Here is a 21,668-nt window from a genome sequence, read left to right as displayed (position 1 = left end):
GATAAAAGTTGCTGAGCATTATTATATTTCATAGATTGCGTGATAGCACAGCATTTCATGTTTTGGAAGGGCAACTTCGTAAAAGTAAACCAGGACAGGACATGCATATAATTAGTAGAGCCCGGAAAAGTGTTGTCGAACAGGGGGAACCAGGGTTACAGACGCACGGTGCCCTGAAACTGTTTGCACACGGTACATATGACACGGGAGCGGGTCCATTAAGTTGGGAAGCGTACAGAAAACATTCATGAGGATATCGCCAAAAGTGGAGAGCTTGAGCTCTAAGGAGAGGACGGGAAGGCTGGGAATTTTCTCCCAGCAGCAGAGTCAAACGACCACCTTCCCTGTGCTGAAGCCTCGATCTGTCTGTTACTATCTTGGGAAAGGAACAGTAAAGTTTAGTTCACCTTCGAGATTCCCATCACCGGCGATAGAGGGTATTGGTAGTGTTTGCTGTCTTGGTGGTTGAAACAAGCGTATGAGCAAGTGAAGGCATAATGTGTGCCCGTGGTGACAAACTTCTAAAGCGGCACAGCAGAGAGTATCCTGACAGGTGACATCAGGTCTGGTATGGGAACACCAATGCCCATGAATTGAAAAGCAGACAAGAAGTGTTGGATACAGCTCAGTCCATGAAAGGAAAAGCTTTCTCCACCATTCGGTCCATAAGTTCTCCTCAATGCTGCCATCTGGAAGGAGGTATAGGGACGTTTGGTCTCACACTGTCAGGATCAGGAACAGCTCTAACCATTTATCCAACTGGATCCTGAAACAGTGTGGATAACTTCACTCACCTCAACACTAAACTGAACATTGAACACAGCTGACCAGGCATCAACGACCGTTGTTCTCACTTCCGTTATTTATTGATTTATCTGCCTATTCTTCTGTTTGATTAGTTGCTCTATTTGCAAAGTTGTCATTTGAGTATTGATTGCCTGTCAGTCTTTTCCCATAATCTTTCATGGATTTGATTGTGTATCTTTGTTCTATTGTGAATAAGCACATATTGCACGACCATTCGTAATAAGTCTACTTTTAACCCTGACGATGGTAGTGGAGAAATGATTGCAGCTGTCTGCCCTCAATAGTAATGCACGGTGGACTTTAAAACAGAAACGCAGTGGAGGAAAGCAGAGTAAATTTTACAAATCCCTATTATGTTGCAGTGTGAGTGTTTGCACCTGACGATGTAAAAATGAGTAGGATTTGTAATTTGTTGACAAGATGAGAGTGCCTCCTTGAGGAGGATGAAGTAGGTTTTGAGAGTATGGTGCCATAATTCTGGACACTGCAGGTATCAAAATTTTCCCAAGATTTCGCTATTGAGCTGATCTGCTACATGACTTTAAATTCCAAGGAGCTCTGATGAGAAACCTGGTATAATCAGTGACCATCTGTCTCTGCCTCTTGTCGGCATTGTGATTGTGTTCAACTCCGTGTTTCCCGCTGGAATAAAACAGAAATGATAGCATGGAAACGGGCGCTTCGGCCCACCAAATTCATACTGACCTGCTTATCTTTGAGCTTGCTCCATTTCTCTGTTGCTTTGTCCAACTTTCCCTTGTAGCCTACTGCCATCTTCTTCCCAGCACACAGCTTCTCAACATTGAAACTTTATTTGTGTTGCACAGAAATTATACCCATCACCTTCCACGTGAAGAAATGTACTGTCTGTCGCTCGAGTTTTTAGACTCCCTCACCCTGCAAAGTATCTAACCTATATACCTTCCTGTTTATTTTATGTACATGTGTACGGTCACACATCAAGCTGCAATGGTCTATGGCAAACGATCCAAGCCTATCTATATAACACAAAACCCAACATGCCCCGTCCAGTGACAGTCATCATTATCCACTGGACTCTTTCGACCTAAATACATCCTTCGAATAGTTTAGTAACTGGAACTTCACGAAGTTCTCTAAAGTTCTCTAAAACTCTCTAAGCACGATTTGCCAATGACTCTTATAGCAGTTACATGACGATCATCATTCAGGGGACGGAACGGGACCCAGGTGACTGGGCACCATCGATCTCAAGGTAATGGACTGATTGTGACCCAGGGGACTCGACAGTGTGCGCCTCAACGCAGTGGTCAGTGTGTGACCCAGAGATAGTTTATGCCACAGCTGGCGGAGAAAGTGTGACCTAGGGAATGGAATAGGGTATAATACAATATCTGATCTATGTGACGCAGTGGAATGGGGAATTTGTGTCACAGGAGATTTTTGCTTGTGGGAGATAATCCCAGTGATATCTCCCGGTATCACCCGACACTGTTCCATTAAGATACCCTGGTCATCAGTGTTCAACTACTGTGTAGCCAGTGATCAGTATTACGGTGTTTATTTTCTGTTCTTTTTCTGGGAGTGGATGCGCCCAACCACCGGCTTATCGGGACGGTCACCCAGCAGGAAATGTGGTTCATATTCACTAGCACAGTCCCACTTCAAATCTCTTCAGACGCAGTCTCGACTCCTTTATAATCACCCATTGTGAATCCTTGTTCTGATCAGCTGTAAATCATTCTGTTATAATCTGCAATTCATCTTTTTTTTCAGGAAAGTTCTTTAAGTGGGTGCCAAATGCACTCAAGAGACTTTTTCCAGGCAGGGTTTCGAGGGAAGATGATCGGGTTACGGGAAGCAAGGTACCAAGGCAGGCACCAATAGAAAGCGGTCCGGCCGCAGTGAAGGAGGAGCAAAGTCAGCCCAGAGACAGTGACGTCAGAGACACCGATCAGGACCCTGGAACCGGCACAAGTGAGGCGACTGTCTGTCAGCTCGGAAACTCATCAAACATGGAATGGTCAAGTCCCCAAGAAAGAGCGGGTGGGTAAAATATGAGGATGATTTGTTCGCAGAATCCGGTAGCGAGGAGGGAAAATACAAGGCCTTGTTGTGGGGTTTGGTCAGAGGACAGGAGTGAATTGTGTATTTGTGTTACATGTGTTGTAATCGGGCACTTGTTACCCAGTACAGGAAATGTATTACCTGCTCCGATGACTTCCAGTGTGTGCATTAAAAGGAAATGCAGCTGTATGGGTGAAGAGAGCATTTCCAGAGGAGAGTTAAAGGAAATGTATTTATCTGGGAGAGAGTCTCTGGGAAGAGCGTATCATTGACAGCCCCAGCATTAGCTGTCCATCCTAAATTGAAGTGGGTGGAGCGCTGGGGTGGGGTGAGCTCGTTTTAGATAATGTAATGATGAGAGCACTGTTGGGTAGGTTTTTAAGGCTCCTGCTGGAGCTTGGGACGAAATATGTGTTTGCAGCTGAATGCAGGTGAACTCTGAGACTGGAGACATGATGAGACATAACGGCTTGAGAGCACTGAGACGAGGGATGCTTGAGTTGTTGTCTACCTTCTCCTTTTTATATTCGTAGAGCCAGAGACTACAATCTCTGACCGCCTGGCGCAGGGGGACGAATATCAACTGTACCAACTGACAAAGTTCTACAGGGACAGACTGGAACAAGCGATTGAAGAAAGGGTTGAAAGACTCAGCAGGATGTTGGAAATGGAGGGACATTTCAGTGCACAAGAAACTGAGGTGAGTGTATCTAGTGTATTGTCACAGAACTGCAGCTTTCTTAGGGAATTGTGAACAAAATTAATCTCCTACATATTTTAGGAGCTCAATTTGGTAATGGAGACACTCATATCTGAATTGTCTCCAGGATATCGGGCTACTGCTGTAAAAGATTGTTCAGGTGGGAAGCACTGGGAAATATAGGCTGAACGTCGGCTTTCCTATTTACACCTGCTGTATTTGTGTGATATAAGAGCAGTGACTGCATGTCTGGGCTGTTGAACAGGGATAAAATCTAAAATGAATTTTTCATCTTATCGGAACAGTCGGTCAAACTCATCTGATGAATATCTCAGATTGTAAACTGGGCCAATTGGCAACACTGCAATTACTGAGGGAGCGAAACTTGTTAAACACACCTGCTCTGGTTTCCAAATGAGATCCTAAACAAATGCCTGGCTGAATGTTCTCGTGTTATAGGAAAGTACAGCATAGAAATAAGCTCTTTGGCCCATCTAGTTCACGCTGGACAATTTAAACAGCCTGCTTTCTTCGGACTGTACAAGGACTGTAGCCCTCTGATTCCCTGCCTTTCATGTATCTATCGAAACCTTTCTCAACAATTGTAATCGAACTTGCTTGCCGTACTTGCACTGTAGGCTTTTTCCACATACTTACAAATCCCACAATAAAGAACATACCCTTCATGTTCTCCTTAAGCTTTTCACCTTTCACTTTAAACGATGACTTCTTGTTGTAGTGCCCCCAATCTAAGTGAAGAAAAACTGCAAGTGTTTACCCGATCTCTCCCCTTCATGATTTTGCGTGCCTCTATCAAATCTCCAATCAATCTTCTACGTACCAAGGAATAAAGTCGTAATCTATTCAATCTTTCCTTATAACTCAGATCACGGTGCCACCAAGCAAAGTCCTTGTAAATTGTTTCTGTACTCTTTCAACCATACTTACACCTTTCCTGTCGGTAAGTCATCACAACTGCACACAAAATCCCATACTAGGCGTCACCAACTTCTTACACAACTTCAAGTTGACATCCCAGCTACTGCACACAATATTTTCATTTATGGAGGCTAATGTGCCAAAAACATTCTTATCGATTCTTTATGAGCTGCCACTTTCAATGAATTATGGAGATGTATTCATAATTTCCTTTGTACCATTACACTCTTCGTAGTCCAACCAGTCACTGTGCAAGACCTAGCACAGATGGTTCTCCCGAAGTGCAACACATCGCAATTTTGCCATTAATTTGCATCTGCCCATTTTCAGAACATATCCCGCTGCAAGCAATGATAGAATTCCTCGCAGTCCACTGCACCCACCCCCAATCAATGTGTCATCCTCAAAGTCGCTCATTCAGGTAACCACATTATTATCCAGTTCGTTGATACAGTTGAGAAACAACAGACCAAGCACCGATCCCTGCGGCACACCACTAGTCAGAGGCCGCCAGTCGGAGATGTAACCATATGCTGCCACTCGCTGGCTTCTAAAATGCCGTGCTAAGGTCCATGAAGACAAGATCAACTGTCTCGTCTTCAGCAGCCTTCCTGATAACTGCCTCGAAATACTGTATGGCGTTGGTTAGACACGAGCTACCACGCAGAAAGATGAAATTTCATGACCGCAGGAATCACGATTCTTTCTTTCCTAAAAGGGCAGAAAACGGAAAAAAAGGGGAAATAGAAATCTGCTGACAAGCTGAATATCTAATTACAGAGAGACTGGCGCACACCATTTCAGGTCCCTCTCCATGGACCTCACAAGTAGTGATGGTAAAGTCCTAGATCTGACCTATACAGCCAAAAGTCGCATGAGATAATTATATGTGTTACGCACGCCAGTCACACGGCTCTCAATGAGATTCATTGGCGCTGTCTGTAATATCTCACACTGGCATTATCCAGAGGCCTTTGCTCCGGCAAGAGAAGTAATACGTAAATATAAATAAGACCGAAAGATATATGGGCAGAATTAGGCCACTTGGCCCATCAAGACTGCTACTCCTTTTCATCATGGCTGATCTAATTTTACTCCACCCCAGTCTCCAGCCATCTTTATCATTATTAGCTAGATTATTTACTTATTCCATCTTTACCGACCGAGACGTATCTTACAACCGGTTCTCTCCAGGGTCTTCTGTCTTCCTCTCACGCCGAAGAAAGGACCCAGATCACATTCCAAAGCATCTTTCATCTCTCTCCATAACCATAACTCTGCTTCTACCGAAAGGCCAGTACGTTAGCAGTGAATCCTTTCCCAGGGTGTTACATATTTCTGAAGAAACTTTCTGTTAATCTCCTTTACATTATTAGTTAGCTTACCTTCATATTTCATATTCCTGTCCTTACAGCTTTGTAGTTGTCTTCTGATGGTTTGTAAAAGCTTCGCAGTTCTCTAGTTTTCCTCTGGTTCTCCTTTGCTTTAGAGTTTGCTTTGGCTTCCACGTCAGCTTATCCTCCGTTTAAATTAATTCTTCATCTTTGGGATAATCTATCCTGTGCTTCTGAGGCGATCTCAGAAACTCCAGCCATTCCACCTCTGCTGCCATCCCTTCTGGTTTCCTCTTCCAATTTAACTTTTGTCAGATCCTCTCTCATGCCTTTGTATTTCCATTCATTCCACTGTAAAACCGATGCATCTATCTCTACCGTCTCCCCTTCAATCTGCACGATGAGATCTATCATATTATGATCAATGACACTTCAGGGTTCCTTTAACTTAAACTCCAAAGTCAAATCTGTCCCAATACACAACTTATTTCCGATACAGGGCTCAACCGCATGCTGCTGTCAAAAGCCACCTCGTAGGCATTCTACAAATTTTCTCTATTGGGATACAGCACCAACCTGATTTTCAAAACTACCTGCATAATGAAATACTTCATAATTATTTTAAAACTGATTTTTTATTTGCATGTCATTTCTATCTCCCATTGTAATTTGTAGCTCACATCTTATCTACTGTTCGGACCACAGTACATAATTTCCATCAGGATCGTTTTACCTTTCCCGTTTCATAACTCTACTCACAGGGTTCTACATCATCCTATTCAATGTCACCTCTTTCTAGGATTTGTTTACCAACGGAGTCCAACTTATCGCTCCGCCTAACTAGCTGTTCTTTTGATACAATATTCATCCTTGGATGTATGCACCCAAATATGATCTTCTTTCAGTGATGCCCGCCGTCCAGATTTTTCTCTCTCGGTCTACCCAACCTTCTGTCCTGGTTCTCACATCTTGTTGATGTATTATTGCACATTGACAGCCGAGGAAATTAATCAAGTTGCATCTACTGCTGGGTGTCATGTAATCCTAATTCATACACAATATTGATTTAGAATTTCCTTCAGTTTCTGTTTCCCTGTTAATGACAATCCAGAGATTTACTGAGAGGATGCGGCGTCAGCCCAGTAACTGCGGCTGTTCTAAAGCCACCGGGGCAATGACCACATATTTTGCTCCACATTCCCCATGTTTTTTCTGTCTGCCACGCAATAAAGCCATTGTTTCTATATTATAGAATGTCACTGAACTGACAGAGAAGGGAAAGCGGGCGGAGAGTTCCGCACTCTTCCTCAGTTTGGTGATGGGCAAAGGATGCCGAATCCAGAGGGCGATGTGGGACTCCTTTGTGAAAATGAGGACCGAGTTACCGAAGTTGGACAAAATACTAAAGGAAATACAGAAGTTCGGTATGTTAAATTCACGCACTGAGCACAAAGTCTCATTGAAAGAAAGAGTTTTTCTTATGTTAGCATAGTTCTCATTTTTCTTTTGATTTAACCAGGGCTTGATCCGCAGAAATACATGGACATCACCCAAGGGTTACCTGAGTTACCTCCTCAACTGAGAGGTGAGTGATAAATGCACAGTTCAAACCACATCTCAAAAGTTTGACTGTGCCTTGGCAGAAATTACAACCGTAGAACCATAGAACACTACAGCACAGTACAGGCCCTTCAGCCCTCCATGTTGTGCCGACCCACATAATCCTTAAAAAAGTACTAAATCCACACTACCCGATAACTCTCCATTTTCTTTCATCCATGTGCTGTCCAAGAGACTATTAAATATCCCTAATATTTTAGACTCCGCCACCATCCCTGGCAAGTCATTCCAGGCACTCACAACCCTCTGTGTAAAAAACTTACCCCTGATGTCTCCCCTAAACTTCCCTCCCTTAATTTTGTTCATATGTCCTCTACTGTTTGCTATTGGTGCCCTAGGAAACAGTACTGACTATCCACCCTATCTATGCTTGTCATAATCTTGTAGACCTCTACCAAGTCCCCTCGCATTCTTCTACGCTCCAAATAGAAAAGTCCCAGCTCTGCTAACCTTGCGTCATAAGACTTGTTCTCCAAACCAGGCATCATCCTGGTAAATCTCCTCTGCACCCTCTCCATAGCTTCCTAAAACGAGGTGACCAGAATTAAACACAATATTCTAAGATGGTTTCACCAGTGATTTGTAGAGTTGTAACATGACCCCTCTACTCTTGAACTCAGTCTAGAGTTCTAGAATGAAGCCTAGCATCGCATAGGTCTTCTTAACTACCCTAGCAACCTGTGCAACGACCTTGAGGGATGTATGGATTTGAACCCCAAGGTCCCTTTGGTCATCCACACTCTTAAGTAACTGACCATTAATCCTGTACTCAGTCTTCTGGTTTGTTCTTCCAAAATGCATCACCTCACACTTGTCCGGATTGAACTCCATCTGGCAATCCATCTGGAACTCCAATTTGGTAATCAAAATTCGGCATAAATTATTTGCGGGTCTCTGCATACAGTTACAATTCGGAGAATCTCTCGTTGGAGCCAAAATGTTGCAATCTATTTTTCCACTAATCCAGTTGTTGGAGTTCGTGAAGCCATTCCTCCTGATCCAACGCACTGGGAATCCCCACACTCCCAAGGCGGCTCTTGGTAGATTGGATCACCCAATGCAGGTGTCTTACCTGACGGTAGACCTTTTAGATTCGAAAACACCATGTCTTCATAATAGCACTCAATTCTGCACCTGACATGCTTGATAATTAGGCATACTGCTGGACTCTTCCATGTTAACACCGACAGAAATTATCTGTTCAGTTTGCCCACATTTTCGTTCGTTCCTGTTACTACATCTCCTTTATCACTTTCCAGGAGACTGATATCCATCGTCTCCTTATTTTACTATTCATATAACTTTTGGTGGTTTCTTTGATATTACTGAACATATCCTTCTATTTCCTGCGCATTTATGTGTACATCTTGGAGCATAGTTAATAGGCCTATCACAGTAGCCTCCAGACAGTATATTCGAGGCACGAGTCTGTGGTTTGAAAAATAACCCCACCCACATTTTCTATGAATTTACCCCTTCTCAACTTATCTAAGTGACCTCTGGTATTAGATATTTCAGTCCTGGGTAAAAACATACTGACTGTCTACTCTAAGTTGGCCGCCATAAACTTTATACTCCTCCATTGTATCTCTCCTCAACGTCCAGAGTAAACAGGATACTTGAATACAGCAGCATCCTGATGAATCAATCCTGCGCCCTCTCCAACCCTTTCAAAGGTCCGATTAAAGGACTGAATGCAAGACTCCAGATGCGGGCTAAGAACTTAAGACCCAGTAGCGGGATCAGCCCAAGCGGCTCATCAAAATTGTTCCGCAAATCTTCTAATACCCACTGTCCTGCCCTCTCCCAGTACATTTTGAAGCCTTCACCAGTTAGGAACTATCAAACTGCATTTTAAATATAACCAAACGACTTGTTCTTCAGAGGCGCTCTATGAGAATAATTTCACACAAATTCACCTCCTCTTCTCTCATAAAAAGGGACAAGGAGGTGGATCTGTGAAATTCTGCGGCTTTCTCCTTTGACCCCAGACTCATCCACTATAGGACACACCCTCTGCATACCCACTCTATATGGGCCTTTAAGATTCGATCGGTTTCAATGAGAACCACTTCATTCCAAACCCCACCATTTCCCAACTCCCACCCTACCTTAGTCTGCTAAACTCCAGCAAAAAAACGCTCTTCATACGATAAGACTTTCATTCCCTGGATAATTTTTGTGAACCTCCGCTCCAATAGCAGTACAGCATTCTTTAAAAAATCTGAACTTGATCCCAGTTTTTTAAATAGTTTACACCTCATTCCTTTTACCAAATTGCATGACTGTACACCTTCCTATGCTGTATTTCACCTGCCACTTCCTTGTCCATTCTCTGAATCGGTCTAATTCCTCCTACAGTCTGAACTACAAACTGGACCGCAAGGGCCTGACATTGAAAGGTGGATTCTCTGCTTGACATGAGTTTTGTACAGCTGCAAAACAACTTCCCAACTGAGATCCTGAACTAATGCAGACAAGCACGTGACTTGTCTTCATATCCACTCTATCTGTCTATCCATATCGATACAGGTGCGTGTATGCGTGTGCGCATGCGTACATGCATCAGATCCCACAGTGGATCGCCGTGGAACATCACTGGTCAAGGAACAAGGAATCCTGCCAGAATAAATTAAAATTAACATTAGTATCTGTCTTCCACAGAGAAGACAATAATGAATCCAATAAGCCTATTCTACACAGTTCCCAAGCGTGTTATTTTCTGAATGAGACTCCCAGGCTTGACATTCTCAAACGCACTAACAAAATCGCAATAGACAATACCGACTTTGTCGCCTCATAGAAGAACTCGAACAAGTTACCAAGACCCTGCATTCACCCCGCCTGAAACAGTGCTATTTAATCCAAACGCAGGTCAAACATTCGCTTTCCACGTACTCTCATGAGTCTAAAAATAGAAAAGTCTGAAAATACGTACACCAGTCTCAAGAGCAGCTTTTATTCTGCATTCCTTACACTAATGAATAGCCACATATTATTTTATAATGGGCTGTTCAATATAATAAAATTATGTTATATATACAATTATAACGTCATGCATCTCGGCAATAATAAACACTCACTAGATAACTGCCATATACCTACAGATTGAGCAGTAAGGATGCTGAAAGGGTATGAAAGGATTTAAAGAACATCTGACAATAGATGCTATAACTGTAAATTAATCTCAGAGGAGAAGCACAAAAATTCATGTTGTTATATTGACTAGGAAAAAAATTGGTTCTATCTCACATTGAAACTTAATGGAATATGTGTAAGGTAGAGACAATACGTGTGAAATTTCGATCCTATCGGCTGAGGTATTGGCGTACTGTAATCACGTTATCAATTAAGACAGAACAAACACCGGCGTCAAAATACACCAAAATATGTTCCAAGGTGACCAACTAAACCCACAATAGTTTTGTCTAACTTTAATCCCGCTCTCTTTACTGAGCAGGACAAAAATAGGGTCTCAAGTTAAAAAATAAATAGATAAGTTACCCCTTGACAAACGTGCCAGGCATGGCTGATTTGAAATTATACGCTCCTTCTTCAGTAAAGCTGAAAGAATTAATTCCAATAATAGCAGCACCCACAAAATGTTGCAGGAACCCAATAGGCCAGACATCATCTATGGAAGCGAGTAAACAGTTGGCTTTTCGGCCAAGACCCTTCATCAGGACTAGAAAAGAGGTGGGAAAAGTAGGATACGAAGTTGAGAGAACCGGAGGAAGAAGTTGAAGTTGGCAGATGGTAGATGAAAATGGGAAAGGAAAAGATGATGAATTGAAAAGCTAGGAACTTGTGTTTGTGGACTGGAAAAGGGAAAACCTGATGGGAGAGGACAGAAGAAAGGGAATAGGGAGGAGCACCAGAGGGATATGATGGACGGGTCATGAGATACGGTGAGATAGGGAAACAGGACTGGGGAATAGTGAAGGAGAGGAGGGAGGCAATTACCGGAAGTTTGAGAAATAAGTATTCATGCCTTCAGGACGAACGCCAGCCGACGTAAACTAAGGTTTTGCTCCTCCACCATAAGGCATGGCTTCAGCGTAGCAGTAGAGGAGGACGGAAATGGGAAGCGGAATTGAAATGGTTGGCTACATGGAGATCCCGCTTTTTCTAGTGGACGGACTTAGGTGCTTGGTGAAACGGTGTATAAAAGGCCACACCAGGAGCATTGGATACCCCAAAAGACTCGCAGCAAAGGGGCGCCTCACCTGGAAGAACAATTGGGACCCAGAATGTTAATGAGAGAGGAGATGCGGCAGTAGGTATGTCACTTGTTCCATTGTAAGGTTAATTACCGGGATGTTAATCAGTGAGGAAGGACGAGTGGACAAGGAAGTCGCATAGGGCGCAATCTCTGCAGAAAGTGGAAATTGGGGGCGGGGCCTGGTGTAGGGAAAAAACGTGCTTAGTGGTGGTAACACGTTCGAGACAGCGGATCTTACAGAGAATTATGTGATGGATGTGAAGACTGCTGAGGTGGTAGGTGAGGACAAGAAGACGTCTATCGCTGATGTGGCAGTGTCAGGATGGAGTGAGGCTAGTTGAGCGCGACTTGGTAGAGATGCGGGTTAGGGCCCCGTTAAATGGGAGGAAGGAAAGCCCCTTTCTTTAATGAAGGATCCTCGTGTTCGGCACTGTAAATAGTAGAATTATTTTCCGAAGATACAAACATAAACTTCGGACTAGATAGGTGGAGAATATTAAACATAAGGGAAGGTGCAACGGAGCTGTTAGAACATAATACCGAGCTTCAGGATACAACAAAACCGATTGGTGAATATGAAATATGTAAATATTTGGGATATCAACAAGCAGAGATTGTCGTGTGGCAAAGGGAAATCTTGCGACATAATTTACTTCAACGCTGAAGAAAATCTGTCAAAGAGAGTTCAATGGTGAAAATATAACGAATCCAGTAAACACTTCAGCTGTACCCTTATTAACGCATTAGGTTAATAGTGCGGGTCTGAGGTGGCCAGTACTGTCATGTTTGCTGTTGTGTGCTGGGATAGCAGACTGAGGGTAGCAGACATCAACAGAATCAACACGCTCATTCGTAAGGCCAGTGATGTTGTGGGGGTGGAACTGGACTCTCTGACGGTGGTGTCTGAAAAGAGGATTCTGTTTTAGGCACAGGAGTACATTCAGACAGAGACTCATTCCACCGAGATGTAACACTGAGCGTCATAGGAAGTCATTGCTTCCTGTGGCCATCAAACTTTACAACTCCTCCCTCGGAGTGTCAGACACCCTGAGCCAATAGCTGGTCCTGGACTTATTTTTCCACTTGGCATAATTTAGCTATTATTATTTAATTATTTATGGTTTTATATTGCTATAATTCTACACTATTCTTGGTTGGTGCGACTGTAACGAAACCCAATTTCCCTCGGGATCAATAAAGTATGTCTGTCTGTCTGTCTGTCTATGTAGACAGAATATCCATGTCCAAAATCGATCTGGAACATTTCCGAAGTAAGATAAGAACAGAAGTAACACAATTTAGAAACCACCATGCGCACACGTACTAACGTAGATTAACACGGGCTAGGACAGTATGAGGCAGAAGAGGAACCGACAGAAAAACACAGTTAGATAAAAAAAAATTGAGAATCAGAATCCGGTTCAATATCATCAGCATATTTTGTGAAGCACTCCATACAAGTGCGTGCAATTCTGTTAAGAAGTACACATCACTGATCGTAAATGAAAGCACACCCATAAAAGTGAATAAATTACCTCTATCGAAGTGAGAGTTAATCAATGAATCTCCATGGAAACATTCCCACGATCTGAACATACGAGTTATCGACTAGGAAGCACTGAAGGCCCGTCTCAGAGTTGGAGGCATTTTCTGAGAAACAGAGGGGATCGCTGTTGGCAATACAGAACCAGGTGGTTAACACAAATAAGTTTCATAAGTAATTGATAAAAGACCATCAAGTTCAAAATGATAAATGTCGGAAATTCCAGAAAAAAACAGAAACAATCCAACAGATTACACTATGCTGCAGCAGTATTACTAACAACAACAACAACAACAACAACAAATTATAGTGATAATAATAATGACAATAATAACAAAACAGAAACGGAAATCAATGAGTGAGAAACACCATAAATGTGCTGAGTTAAAAGGAGAAATTGAAAGACTATGGAACATGAACAGTGTATACAGAGTCCAGATGCCAATAACTTTATCTAGTATCGTCCAAAGTCACGACAACATAGTTTTAAACAATCAGGCATGCATAGCAATAACTATGTATATCTCCAGAAAGCGCCAATAGTAAACATCACTAAAATAGTCCAAAGGTTCTTTGCGATTGATAAGTGAGCCTAATTGGCTATGCCCACACCCCAGATTTTACTAGGTTGAGCCACGAAAATAAAAATTATATTAACAGCAATGATAACAATAATGACATAAATAATAATAATGTTATTATTATAATCATTATTATTAATTATAAGCACTTTTCAGACACACTTTGTAGTTGAAACTGAATTACAATGGAATAAACTACAAACAAGAAAATAAAAGGAAAAATTTTGTTAGTGTGAAAAATAAACGTTTGGAGCTGGTGTTTAAAAGTGACAGCTGAGTCAGCATCCCTCACACATCAAGTGCAAATGTTTTAGGTGCTCGAGTTGTATTCATGCTTTCAAGTGTTTTCCACAATACTACTTTTAAGTGTTGAATTCTACAGCTCAGGAGCTTAGTTCAAAAAAATGAAAACTGTCCTGTCGATTATTCTTCTGCTTTGTGCCTTATTGCACTGCATTGTATTGTCAACTGCAACACTGTTTCCCTGAACTTTTCCGTTTCGTTCTTCCTTGTACAGCCTCAATACACAGCTGTGATGAACTGATCGCTATGGATGACAGACAAAAATCTTTAATATTATATCTTGGTGCATGTGCCAATAATAAACCGATTTAGAGTTTGATAGTTGTCAATATAGACCGCCTCAGATGCCTATTGCCAGACCGATCAGTAGCAGTTGCCAAGACTTTACCGCAAACATGACGTACATCACTGAGATACTTGTTGACATTCCCATTTCCGCAGATTCTCTTCCATATTTCTTCTCTTCCTCCGTCTCTGCAAGTGAAAACGACTGATTTTCTGACTTGTAATTCAGATGGATTTTCGATTCAAAACTTCCCTGTGATTCTCTCCACAGATGCTGCCCTAAGAGTATTTCACGCATATTTTGCTCCTGTTTTAATGTAAGAGCGGTGAACACCTGTGACTCCCCAGTGTGCAACTTTGCTAAATATAGACTGTCCATACGACATCAACATTAACATCAGCTGTCAACATTGAATACAATGTTTTGCATTTTGTGAGATCTTACTGTAATGGTAAACGTGCTTGGAAGCTCAGTCAGGATTGCAAGAGCAAAATCAGGGGAATGTACACCTTCAGCAGTAATTGGTGCCAGGATATGAGCATTGGGTGTTCTCTGGGACATACAGTACTATCAGTTCCAGTGCCTGTGAACAGAATTCTACTTTCTGTCCTAAGAGCCATGGAAATATTGAATTAATTCATGTAATCTCAAACAATGAATTATGAAATGCAGTTATAAAGTTCTTTGTTGGTTAGGAAATTTAACATTTTGACGATGTTCTCTATTCCTATTAAAGATGTTCAACAGAAACACAAGGAGACCCTGCGGGAAGAAACTGAAACACTGCGAGTGAACACGATCTTGATGACAGAGAAAGTGAAGATTTTCCAGCTGGTTGATCGATACGCTGAGCTCACGGTCATTTCTACTGTTCGAGGTCGGAGACTGGTGGAACATGAGCTGCTGGCAAGAGGCAGAGACCATGAACAATTGAGAGATAAACATCTCCGCGGAGAGCTGGAAAAAATCCGGACTGATCAATTATTCCAGAGCAGCTTTTCCCGGAGTAACTCCAAATCTGGGAGCTCGGCAGCGGTGGCCGGAGTACCAGGGATCGGGAAAACAACAATGGTACAAAAGATTGTTTATGACTGGGCCATGGGGAAAATATACCAACAATTTCAATTTGTTTTCAGTTTCAAATTCCGGGATTTTAACTCCATTAACTGTAGAATAAACCTGAGGAAACTGATTCTGGATCAATATCCTTACTTTGGGAATTTGCTGAGAGAGGTCTGGAAGAACCCACAGGGATTGCTTTTTATATTTGATGGCTTGGATGAATTCAAACACAAAATTGATTTTACCGATAGTCGGGGATGTGCAGAATCTCAGGACTCATGCATAGATCCTAAATTCAAGTGCAAGGTGTCTGACATTGTGTGCAGTTTAATCCAGGGCAAGCTGCTCCCAGGGTGTTCAGTGCTGGTGACAACTCGTCCCACTGCGTTACATTTATTGGAAAAAGCAGACATCAGTGTCGCTGCTGAAATCCTGGGATTTGTTGGTGAGGAACGGAAGGAATACTTCAATAGACATTTTGAAGATCAGACAGTGGCAGCAGCTGTTTTTAAACACGTGAAGGAGAACGAGATACTGTACACCATGAGCTACAACCCCTCCTACTGCTGGATCCTCGCTCTGGCACTGGGCCCCTTCTTCACACAAAGAGTCAGGGACCCGCAACGAGTTCCCAAGACCATCACCCAACTGTACTCCTACTATATTTACAACATCCTGAAAAACCACGGCCGTGAGGTTGAGAACCCCCGTGATGTGTTACTTAGGGTTGGTCAGATGGCCTTCAGAGGAGTGTTTGAGCAGAAGATTGTGTTTACAGATAGAGATTTGACCAACTACAATCTGCAGCCTTCCCAGTTCCTGACTGGGTTTCTGATGGAGCTCTTGGAGAGAGAGGATTCTGCCCGGAGCGTGGTGTACACATTCCCACACCTCACCATCCAAGAGTTTGTAGCTGCACTTGCAAAATTCCTGAATCCACATCCCGGGGATATCCTGAAATTTCTCACTGAAGCCCACAACACGACAGATGGACGATTTGAGGTATTTCTCCGTTTTGTTGCTGGTCTCTCCTCCCCAATGACAGCTCGGTGCCTGCAGGATTTTCTGGGTCCATTTCCTCATGAAACAACCTGCCGGGTGATTGACTGGGTGAAGGAGGAGATTACACGCCAGAGTGGAAACACGAGGAGTGAAGCTGGTAAAAGGAGGCTCCTGAACACATTGCACTACCTGTTTGAGTCAAATAATCCTGGACTGGCTCAGGCCCCACTGGAATCTTTGGAAACTCTTTCACTCCGTGGAGTGACACTGACCCCGGTTGACTGCGCGGTCCTGTCTCATGTCATCTGATTTTGTGATACAATAAAACACCTCGACCTGGTTCGCTGCCATATTCAGTGTGAAGGAATCCAACGGCTGGGACCCGGGCTGCACAAATGCCAGAACTTGGAGTAACTTGATTTATCTCTCATTCCCAACTGGGAAACTGATCTATTGTGTTGTTTGAATCTGAAAGTATTTGTGGTTATATTTACAGATGAGGTTTTAGTCAACTGCGATCTGAAGCCTTCCCAGATCCTCTCCGGGTTCCTGTTGGACAGATTAGGAGAATGGGCAAGAAAGTGGCAAATGGAATACAATATAGGAAACTGTATGGCCGTGCATTTCCGAAGTAGAAATAAATATGCGCACTATTTTCTAAACGGGGAGAACATCCAGGAACCTGAGAGGCAGAGGGACTTGGGAGTTCTAGTGCAGAACACCCTGAAGTGTAACTTGCAGGTTAAGTCGGTGGTCAGAAAGGCAAATGCCATGTTTGCATTAATTTCAAGATGTCTAGAATACAATAACAAAGATGTGATGCTGAGGCTTTAAGGCACTGGCGAGGTCTCACTTTGAGTATAGTGAACAGGTTTCGTCCCCTCATCTGAGAAAAGGAGAAGGTCCAGAAGAGGTTCACAACGATGATTCCAGGAATGAAAGGGTTATACTGAGAACGTTTAATCGCTCTGGGTTTGTACTCTCTGGAACTGAGAAGGATGAGCAGGAATCTCATTGAAACCTTTTGAATGTTGAGAGGCCTAGACGGACTAGATGTTTCTCATGGCTGGAGAGTCTAGAAAAGAGGGCGCCATTTCAGAACAGAGATGCGGCGAAATTTCTGTAGCCGAAGGGTGGTGAATTTGTGCAATTTGTTGCCACAGGCAGCTTTGAAGAGCAGGTTGTTGGGGGTATTTAAGGCAAAGGTTGATAGGTTATTGATTGGGCATGGCATCAAAGGTTGCAGGGAGAAGGCCGGGAACTGGGGTTGAGGAGGTTATGAGCCAGAGGGCCTAATTCTGCTCCCATGTTCTTATAGTCTTATAGTGTTAAACTGTAGTGAATCCGATTGTGGAGAATTGTCGCAAATAACCAGGACATCGGCCAATAATTTCCCAAGGACAAGAGGGTTCCATAGTTCCTTGTAAATCGATGTTGGAGACTTCATCAGATCCATTAACAACAGCTATTGGTTTGATTGTAGTAAATCACTGTCTGTTTCTCGCTGTCATTTTCCATTGACAGTATTCTTTCTCATTGTTACTGACACCCAGACCGAGACTGACTGCAGCTGGTGGATCAGAGCCTCACACCTCCTTCCCAGTGAGGGTCAAGAGACCTTCAGCAGAATGACAGCTATAGAGATACCTCTGAGACTGTCCTTCACCTGCCCTAGCCCTATCTCACTGCCATTTATGCAGCCCCCATGTGGGCATGTTTTCTCCTGACAGCGGGACTCAGTTCAGATTAACTCTTCCCACCTAATCGACCTCTTCAACCCCTTGCACCTATGGGGATCTTTTTCCCTATCCCTATTTCCACTGTGAGATCTTTCTTCCCCAAACTTCTTCCACCCTTCGGGATCATTCTTCCCCATCCCGCTTCCCTCAATAGGGCCTCGCTTACACATTCCCTCTTCATCCTTTGGGATCTCTGTCCCCCAGCCCCATTCCTCATGTCGGATCACCACTCTCCATCTCCCTTCCTCATAGAAATATATAAAACCTGCGGCACAATACAGGCCCCTCCGCCCTTCAAAGTTTTGCCGAACACGTCCCCGCCTTAGAAATTGTTAGGCTTACCTATAGCCCTCTATTTTCATATGCTCCACGTAGCTATCCAAAAGCCTCTCAAAAGCCCCTATCGTATCTGCCTCCACCACCGTTGCCGGCGGCCCATTTCACGCACTTGCCACTCCGAGTAAAAAAAAACTCACACCGATATCTCCTCTCGTGGCAACAATTTCAGCCCGGAGGAAAAAACTGACTATTCTCACGATCAATGTCTCTTACCATCTGTATACCTCTATCAGGTCACCTCGCATCCTCCTTCGCTTTAAGGAGAAAAGGCCGAGTTCACTCAAACTATTCTCATACGGCATGCTCCCAATCCAGGCAACAACCTTGTCAATCGCCTCTGCACCCTTTCTATGGTTTCCACGTACTTCCTGTATTGAAGTAGCCAGAACTGACCGCAGCAATCCCAGTGGGATCTGACAAGCATCCTATATAAATGCAACATTACCTCTCGGCTCCTAAATTCAATTCCATGATTGATGAAGGCCAATACACCATACGCCTTCTTTACTGCAGAGTCAACCTGCGCAGCTGCTTTGAGCGTCCTATGGACTCGGACCCCAAGATCTCTCCGATTTTCCACACTACCAAGAGTCTTACCATGAATACTATATTCTGTCATCTTATTTGACCAACCAAAATGAACAACTTCACACTTATCGGGGTTGAACTCCATCTGCCTTTTCTCAGCCCAGTTCTGCATCCTATCAGTGTCCCGCTGTAACCTCTGACAGCGCTCCATACTGTCCACAACACCTCCAACCTTTGTGTCATCAGCAAACTTACTAACGCATCCCTCCACTTCCTCCTCCAGGTCACTTATAAAAATCACGAAGAGTAAGGGTCCTAGAACTGATTCCTAAGGCACTCCACTGGTGACTGACCTCCATGCAGAATATGACCCGTCAACAACCAATCTTTTCCTTCTGTGGGCAAGCCAGTTCTGGATCCACAAAGCAATGTCCCCTTGGATCCCATGTCTCCTTACTTTCTAAATAAGCCTTGCATGGAGTACCTTATCAAATGCCTTACTGAAATCCATATACACCATATCTACTGCTCTACCTTCTTCAAAGTGTTCAGTCACATCCTCAAAAAATTCAGTCAGGCTCGTAAGGCACGACCTGCCCTTTACAAAGCCATGCTGACTATTCCTAATCATGTTAAACATCTCCAATTGTTCATAAATCCTCAGGTGGGATCTTTTTCCTGTCTCGCTTTTCCTCTGTTCCGCAATCTCCCGTGGTCATTTTCCCATCCACAACTCCTCCACACTTGTCTATCTTTCACCCCTGTCCTTCCGACGCTGTTTCTTCAGGAACTCAATTTCTCACCGTCAGTGAATGAGAGAATTTGGGATGTTTACAAGATCACACCGATAATCTCAATTACCGACAGGGATCTTACCCTGGAGCTGGGCAGTGAGGGACATTGTCAGTGATGGGAATTCCGATCTGTGATTTACTGAAGGATTTAATGTTTCCTGAAATATCCGAGTGAGAGAAACTCCCACAGACCCACGGTTTGAATCATTTTGTTCGTCAATTTTATTCATAAATTTTTCTGTTTGTGTTTAGACTTGGAACGAATGAACTGGGCGATTCAGGAATGAAACTGGTTTCTGCGGCTCTGAGGAACCCGAAATGTAAAATACAGAAACTGTGGTAAGTACCAGACTGTGGGAGATTGTTTATAGTCACGGGCTCTCTGTTACTGAACAATAATGTGATCAGTAATTGTGTCACTGATAAACACTGGGGATTTGTACCGTCTCCTGTCTCTCTGTGTCCTTCACCGTCACTCTCTCTCATCTCCAGGCTGTGGGATGTCGGTCTTACAGATTCTGGTGCCAAGGATTTTGCCTCCGCACTCGGTATAAACCGGTCAGTGACGGTGCTGAACCTGAATGATAATAAACTGGGAGATTCAGGAGTGAAACTGGTGTCTGCGGCTCTGAGGAAACGGGCGTGTAAAATACAGAAACTGTGGTAAGTACCAGACTGTGGGAGATTGTGCTTCCAGTCACTGGGTGTCTGACACTGAACATTAATGTGATCAGTAATTGTGTTACTGATAAACACTGGGGATTTGTCCTGTGTCCTGTCTCTCTGTGTCCTTCACCCTCACGCTCTCTCATCTCCAGGTTGGACAATGCAGGTCTCACAGATTCTGGTGCCAAGGATGTCGTCTCCGCTCTCAGTACAATCCCATCACTGACGGAGCTGTATCTGGCATTAAATTCGCTCACAGACCGTTCTGTACCCGCTCTCCGCCGCCTCATACTAAGCCTCCCGAGTCTGAAGCGATTCCGGTGAGTATTTGTGTTAATATCCAATGTGATAAAATATCACCCGTTTCGGGGGTTTTCTGGTGATAGCTGTCTGTGAGTGTTGTTGAAACATTAACCCCGGTCCCCTGTTACTGACACTGTTGTGTAATCTGTTTAATTCATCTTTATTCTTCCATCTCTTTCAGTCTGTGGAGCAATGATTTCAGTCCGACCGGGGAGAAAGAACTGAGATCTCTGCAGGAACCCAGACCCGAACTGAGAGTGTTCCTGACTGAGAGCGAAGAGTGAACATCTGAAAGCGTCAGCATTTCCACCCGCGGGATGGGGACAATTTGACTGATTTCCCGCCCTCCCACTTAACGGCCTCCGTCCCCAGTAATGGCCAGGCGCGAGGTTTAATTCTGACGGACCGGGTAGCGGCCATGAGCTGTGTAACGTCAGAGGCGATCCCGCAGCCTCTTGTCCAGCAGCGCTGCTTCCGCTGAATGTCCGGGTCCAAGTGTCTCCAGAGGGACCCTGGGGAATTGCACAGACAGGAAGAGCCCGGTGTCGGGACTTGTCTGAGACACTAGATTCCAGCGGTGATTATCCAGGGAGGGAATCCTTCTGCTGACTTTGCAGAGGACGGTGCATACTGCCGGCTAGCCGATGTCAAATTGATAAATACCTCTGCAGTGACCCTGGATCTGCAACGATCTCGGACATGGCTCTGAAGTGTGATTTTAAAACGATTGGTTTTTCGATTCAGGTGACGGTGAGAACGGGACCGATTACTGAATCTGATAATCGTGGTCAGTTAATTGTGTGTGGCTGTGGGTGAATCGGGAGCAGCTCATTTATTCCAGCACGTGGGTGGTC

The 21,668-nt window shown here is 43.7% G+C and overlaps 3 protein-coding genes across 3 annotated transcripts in view; 2 read left to right on the top strand and 1 right to left on the bottom strand.

The window, feature by feature from the left end:
- LOC140721362 (NACHT, LRR and PYD domains-containing protein 3-like) overlaps nt 1-16,826 on the top strand; it is a 23,813-nt gene extending 6,987 nt beyond the window's left edge. Inside the window, exons 4-8 of the mRNA XM_073036201.1 lie at nt 2,563-2,832; nt 3,387-3,553; nt 7,079-7,250; nt 7,346-7,411; nt 15,118-16,826. Of these exons, the coding sequence (XP_072892302.1) occupies nt 2,563-2,832; nt 3,387-3,553; nt 7,079-7,250; nt 7,346-7,411; nt 15,118-16,754 (2,312 nt within the window). The 3' untranslated portion in view covers nt 16,755-16,826. The remainder of the gene's footprint in view (nt 1-2,562; nt 2,833-3,386; nt 3,554-7,078; nt 7,251-7,345; nt 7,412-15,117) is intronic.
- LOC140721392 (uncharacterized) overlaps nt 1-21,668 on the bottom strand; it is a 1,266,977-nt gene that overhangs the window by 474,712 nt on the left and 770,597 nt on the right. The window lies entirely within an intron of this gene.
- LOC140721326 (ribonuclease inhibitor-like) lies at nt 16,759-21,668 on the top strand. Its single transcript, XM_073036172.1, has 5 exons — nt 16,759-16,855; nt 20,098-20,184; nt 20,338-20,508; nt 20,664-20,831; nt 20,996-21,668. The coding sequence occupies exons 2-5, from the start codon at nt 20,129-20,131 to the stop codon at nt 21,096-21,098; spliced, it is 498 nt and encodes a 165-aa protein (XP_072892273.1). The 5' UTR covers nt 16,759-16,855; nt 20,098-20,128; the 3' UTR covers nt 21,099-21,668.

Source organism: Hemitrygon akajei, unplaced genomic scaffold (genome assembly GCF_048418815.1).
Source record: "Hemitrygon akajei unplaced genomic scaffold, sHemAka1.3 Scf000054, whole genome shotgun sequence".
Lineage (NCBI taxonomy): Eukaryota > Metazoa > Chordata > Chondrichthyes > Myliobatiformes > Dasyatidae > Hemitrygon > Hemitrygon akajei.
Note: the sequence above shows the minus strand (reverse complement) of the source record. Positions and strands in the feature narration are given on the sequence as shown.